Here is a 6,617-nt window from a genome sequence, read left to right on the forward strand (position 1 = left end):
GGGCAGGAAATGTGAGGCGGGGAGGAGGTGCGGTGTGTGGAGCGTGGATGCGAGCGGGTCTGGCAGCGGTGAGCGTGAGGTGGGGAGGAGGTGCGGTGCACAGCATGTGGAGCTGTGAACAGGGCCAACTGATCAGAAGCCGATTAATCGATTATTGAAAAAGTTGACAACTTTTTCAATAATCGATTATGTCGATTAGTTGTTGCAGCTCTAGCTAAGACAATATCAGCTGCACAGCATCCTTGGTCGCTATGATACTTACAGCAGTACATTGTCCCTTGTTGTTATGACACTCAGCTGCACAGGAAGTGCCATCTCTTGAAAAGGAAGTAAAAGGAAATGTACACAATGGTATACAGACAGCAAAAAAATAACCTGGCAGAGGATTTAACCCTTCCCCCACTACTAAAAGGTTTGGCTATACATGCACCATAACACAAAGCTTGTCTATTTTAAACAAGTACTGTATATAAAAAACATGAATTGGAAGACTCCCCACATTCCCTTTCTGTACTGAGCCCACCTCCACTCTAGTGGGCTGGGTGACACTACATTTCCCAGAAGGCTTAGTATCACGGTGCGCGTGACGTCATGACAGGGCGGCGGCGCGCTGCGTTGTGGGAGGGAGCGGCTCCACCATCATGGCGGCTTCCATTTCGGCTTATACGTTCAGTTCCTTGTGTTACTACAGCGCTAACAGTAACTCGGATCACGTAAGTTCGGGGGCCCGGGGGTACGTGACCCATGGGGGGCCTGTTCGGGGAGAGGAAGGGGCCGGGGTGGCTGGGTGGCCTGTGACAGGGAGCAGGGGGTCAGGGTGTGGCTGTCATCCTCCACTCGGACACCTTCCTATGCTGGCTGCTATCCGTGGACACGGCCACCACTGCAGGGGAGCACATAGCATGACAGTGGGGGGGGTCTGATGGTTGTCACTTCTCATAGGGGGCAAGGACCTAGTCACTGCTGTGTGTGGCCATACAAGGTGACAGTATGCATATCTGGTGTCTGTTCTGTAGGAGGACACATGGTGACAGTATGCATATCTGGTGTCTGTTCTGTAGGAGGACACATGCTGACAGTGGATAGATCTGGTGTCGGTTCTGTAGGAGGACACATGCTGACAGTGGATAGATCTGGTGTCGGTTCTGTAGGAGGACACATGCTGACAGTGGATAGATCTGGTGTCGGTTCTGTAGGAGGACACATGCTGACAGTGGATAGATCTGGTGTCGGTTCTGTAGGAGGACACATGCTGACAGTGGATAGATCTGGTGTCGGTTCTGTAGGAGGACACATGGTGACAGTGGATAGATCTGGTGTCGGTTCTGTAGGAGGACACATGGTGACAGTGGATAGATCTGGTGTCGGTTCTGTAGAAGGACACATGGTGACAGTAGGTAGATCTGGTGTCGGTTCTGTAGAAGGACACATGGTGACAGTAGGTAGATCTGGTGTCGGTTCTGTAGAAGGACACATGGTGACAATAGGTAGATCTGGTGTCGGTTCTGTAGAAGGACACATGGTGACACTAGGTAGATCTGGTGTCGGTTCTGTAGAAGGACACATGGTGACACTAGGTAGATCTGGTGTCGGTTCTGTAGGAGGAAACATGGTGGCAGTGGATAGATCTGGTGTCGGTTCTGTAGGAGGACACATGGTGGCAGTGGATAGATCTGGTGTCCGTTCTGTAGGAGGACACATGGTGGCAGTGGATAGATCTGTTGTCGGTTCTGTAGGAGGACACATGGTGGCAGTGGATAGATCTGGTGTCGGTTCTGTAGGGGAGTAGTAGAAAGGCATCATGGCACACTCACAAACTAGCATGTAAAACAACTTGTCTCACCACTAAGGACAATGACAGAGGTTTGGATACACGTCTTCTGCAAAGGATGTGTAAGCCGCACTGCCGCGCCAAGGCACCTCTTATAGTGCGGTCCTAACTCTAAACTATGAGAGTCTCCATCTTGGAGCACATGGGGCAGAAGATATCAAATTGGGTGCAGGCTTGTCAGGAGGACGCCCCACCTCCTTAAAGGTACAGAAACACACAAGGGATCCCGCACATCCCATTGGCAGCTGAGAAACCCCATGCGTCGCTGCACCAAATCGGTAAAGCAAAACAAACGACAAACGCACTCAACAATTTGTTACCAGTTGTACAGTAAGGTGCACACGAAATGGGCTTTGAACAGTAGAACAGTAGAAAGGCATCATGGCACACTCACAAACTAGCATGTAAAACAACTTGTCTCACCACTAAGGACAATGACAGAGGTTTGGATACACGTCTTCTGCAAAGGATGTGTAAGCCGCACTGCCGCGTAGGAGGACACATGGTGACAGTGGATAGATCTGGTGTCGGTTCTGTAGGAGGACACATGCTGACAGTGGATAGATCTGGTGTCGGTTCTGTAGGAGGACACATGGTGACAGTGGATAGATCTGGTGTCGGTTCTGTAGAAGGACACATGGTGACAGTAGGTAGATCTGGTGTCGGTTCTGTAGAAGGACACATGGTGACAGTAGGTAGATCTGGTGTCGGTTCTGTAGGGGAACACGGTGACAGTAGGCAGATCTGGTGGCGGTTCTGTAGGAGGACACATGGTGACAGTAGGCAGATCTGGTGGCGGTTCTGTAGGAGGACACATGGTGACAGTAGGCAGATCTGGTGGCGGTTCTATAGGAGGAGACATGGTGACAGTAGGTAGATCTGGTGGCAGTTCTATAGGAGGAGACATGGTGACAGTGGATAGATCTGGTGGCGGTTCTGTAGGAGGAGACATGGTGACAGTGGATAGATCTGGTGGCGGTTCTGTTGGAGGAGACATGGTGACAGTATGTAAATCTGGTGGCGGTTCTGTAGGAGGACACGGTGACGGTAGGTAGATCTAGTGTCGGTTCTGTAGAGGGACACGCAGGGACGTCAGAGTTCTGGCCTTTCATTTAGATAATCAGGTTGATCGCGTGAGCCTTCATGACTGAGTCACTTTTTTCATGTTTTTGTTTACATTTTATAATCCACATTTTAGGCCTGAAAATTACTTAAAATCCCCAAACATTATATATTTTCTGAAAGCCAAGACCCTGTAGAATAAAATGTCGGCAGTTGCAAATTTTTATGTTTCATGATATTAGCGCAACTCCTTATCAAACACCAGAATTTAGTGAAAAATGCACTTAAATGACCCAAAACACAATAAAATACCCATTTATTTTATAACATATAAAAGATGAGGTTACAACTAGTAAATAGATACCCCACGTGCCCAGGTTCAAAATTGGGTGTGTCTGTGAAACTGTGACAAAATTCAGTACCCCAAAAAGTCCATGGGCGACGTTCTAAAAGCCCCCACAGGTCATCAGTTTAGAGATGCGCGTAAATATTGGCCTCAGAAATATTGCTCTCACTCCGGTGTGCGCGGCGATATCCAACATGGGTAGCGCGATCGTCGTTTTCGTACATAGGCACACCAGAGGATGGGGGGGGAGAGAAATATTTAATACAACCAATTGATTAGTTGAAAAAAATAATCAGGCAACTAATCGATTATGAAAATAATCGTTAGCTGCAGCCCTAATTTTAACATCACACTTTCAAAAGTGACATATGGTATGGTTTTTTTTAACAACAATTTGACAAACATAAAGACACCATCATGTACATTATACGATGTTTTTATATCTTAGATCAGGGGTGGGCAATCTCTAGCCCTCCAGCTGTGGCGAAACTACAAATCCCATCATGCATCGGCCTCTGGTTGTCATGCCTTTGGCTGTTGGAATCTTGCAATGCCTCATGGGACTTGTAGTTGCACCGCAGTTGGAGGGCCCACCCCTGCCTTAGATTGTAATTATTCTTTGATATCCGGAGCAGACACAGAGGTGTTGTGCACACGGCCAGCCCCTGTACACATCTATGTCTGAATTGCATGAGATCACGTGTGACACCGTTCAGTGCACTGTGGTGCCATTATTTCTTAATTGCATCCCAACGCACCAAGCCATCGCACGCATGGTCAATTATTACCATTCTCTGTGGGGAGAAAAAAAAATGGGACATGCACTTCTTTGGTGCAATTTAGATGTGGTAGACAGGCCATTCAAATGAACAGGGTGCCATAGCCGCACCACATGTGCGCTGTCACATGATACAGGTGTGGGGGGGGGGGGGGGGGTGGCGTCTTAGTGTTTCCTTTTTTATTCTATAGTGGAAAGTTGATGCCATGAATCTTTTTGCTAGGGGCAACAGTCGTCTCTTTTGTTCTGTTGTAGTATATACAAGATTATGGGTCGGATTTATTAAAACGGGAGCCAAAATCAGCCAATGTGTTACCGACAGCGGCACCTTAGATGATTCCGGATCCCCTTTTCTCCAATCAGGACAGAAATCAGAAAGTAAACCAATGCCTGATTGGTTACTAAATGCGACATTCGTCCTTTTTATTGGGTCAATCCGATTTTCACATGACCATTTATACTAATAAATCTTGTCAGAACATTTGATTATGCCATCGGAGACTCGACGAATGTCATAGCAAATTTTGCTTCATTTTAAATTCAATTTTAGAATGAAATTTCGATTTTGGAATTTCTTGAACTAAAACCACATTCACGATCTCCTTTGTTTCTTTCCAGGAAGGTTTTTTGTTGGGTGAAGTGAGGCAAGAAGAGTCTTTCTCTATAAGCGATTCTCAGATTAGTAACACAGAACTCCTGCAAGTTATAGGTGAGTCATTGAAATTGTCGATTAAAAGGAACTATGGGGTAAGTGTTTTTCTCCTAAGGGTCACGGGAGGACACAAACTAGCGTCCTCTCGTGACCCAAAGCTCAGTATACCGCGAGCTACAACTCACTATATACTGAGACCGACGCAGCCGGGACGGATCCCGACATTACTGTAGAAATCCACCCAGCTGCGTGATTGACAGCTGGCTCTGCCTATCTAGAGGCAGAGCCAGCTGTACCCGCCCCCTTCCCCGTCCGTTCCTCCAGTCAGGGCTGGAGGATGGGACAGGGGAGGGGGGAATCCCTGCAGGGAGCCGTGACTGACAGTCACATCTCTGCAGGGAGATGATCGAGAAGTGAGCGAGCAGCGGTATGTGTTCGCTCACTTCCCGATCTATTGAGCCGAGGTGTGGCAGTTTCATTGTCACAAACTATGAGGATGAGTGATTTGCACTCACCTCATAGTTCTCCTTTGCGTTTATTACAGCGGTGGACACATTCACATGGAGTTCAGGAGTCAGGCTGTCCAATCCAGGAGCCAGCTCCATTGAGAAACAACTAATGAAAAGCTCAAAAGTTGGCCGCCAGATGTCATTTTTAAAACAGTTCTACAGGGAAAATTATTATTAACCCTTTGCAGTGGAGCAAACCCTGCACTTCAAGAGTTAAAGGCTCGTTTTGGTCTGGGGCTGAAAATAACAAAGTTATACTCACCTGATCCTCAGAGCCGGCCTGCTGTGATAACGCTCCCTCCTGCCTCCTCCTATACTGCAACAATGGAATGTTCCTCAGCATCCTCCTGTTCTGTACAGAGTGTATAGAACGTGATGATTTATGGGACACGGAGGGAGAGAGGCTCCAGGACCTAAGAGCAGGCCAGAGTATAACTTTTTTTATTTTCTCCTAGACACAAAAGAGCAGTTAAAGGAGAACTATGGGGTCAGGGCTTTTCCCCATAGTTCTCCTTAGGGTAACGGGAGGACACAAACTAGCGTCCTCCCGTCACCCTAGGCTCAGTATACTGAGACGCCGCAGCTGAAGCGGATCCCGACAATTCTGTCTGGATCCGCCCAGCTGCATGAGTGACAGCTGGCTCTGCCTATCTAGAGGCAGAGCCAGCTGTACCCTCCCCCGTCCGTTCCGCCAGTCAGCGCTGGCAGATTGGGGAGGGGGGAATCCAGCCTCTCCCCTGTCACGGCAGAGAGCTGTGACAGGATCGAGAGGTGAGCAAATGCCGGTATGTGTTCGCTCACTTCCCGATCCACTGAGCCGACCTGTGACAGTCTCATTGTCACAGGTCGGCTAGAACTATGAGGTGAGTGAAAAGCACTCACCTCATAATTCTCCTTTAACCCTTGCAGTGTGGGGGTGGGGGGTTAATAATAATTTTCCCCGGAGTACATCTTTCAGGAGCATTGGCAACCTTTCTCCTGGGAATTGTCCAGCCCTGGTCTATCATATGTCTGTCTGTCCTGTTGTGTTCGCTTTATTTAATCCAATATTTTTATATCTTTCAGAGATCCATAAACATGAGCCATGTACAAAACTCTTCAGGTTGGTATTCCGATATGTTACATTTGTTGTTATTCATTTTAGAAAGTAGTTTTAGAGTTGCCATTCACATTACACCATCTGACCATATGATCAACTTCAGATAAAATGAGGACCGACCTCAACTTTCCAGTTAATGGGAGTGCAGGGCCCTTGCACTACATAGATGTTGATGGATCTATAAGAGATTGTACGATCAGATGGCAACATGTGTGGTGAGCTTTAGTGATAGGAGAGCTGCACTGCACAATTAAAAGCAATTACAGGTATGTTAAAGGGGAACTGCAGCTGAAATTGAGATTTGAGGAACCTGCACTTGTCTAGTATAGCCCACCCCCCC

At 47.6% G+C, this 6,617-nt stretch overlaps 1 protein-coding gene across 1 annotated transcript in view; it reads left to right on the forward strand.

Moving 5' to 3' along the window:
- Positions 1-587: 587 nt before the first annotated feature.
- FAM175B (family with sequence similarity 175 member B) overlaps positions 588-6,617 on the forward strand; it is a 22,597-nt gene continuing 16,567 nt past the window's right edge. The window contains exons 1-3 of the mRNA XM_018553667.1: positions 588-713; positions 4,636-4,726; positions 6,244-6,280. Coding sequence (XP_018409169.1) covers positions 642-713; positions 4,636-4,726; positions 6,244-6,280 — 200 coding nt within the window. The 5' untranslated portion in view covers positions 588-641. The remainder of the gene's footprint in view (positions 714-4,635; positions 4,727-6,243; positions 6,281-6,617) is intronic.

The sequence above is a fragment of the Nanorana parkeri genome, unplaced genomic scaffold (assembly GCF_000935625.1).
Source record: "Nanorana parkeri isolate BGI_ZX_2015 unplaced genomic scaffold, ASM93562v1 scaffold127, whole genome shotgun sequence".
NCBI lineage: Eukaryota > Metazoa > Chordata > Amphibia > Anura > Dicroglossidae > Nanorana > Nanorana parkeri.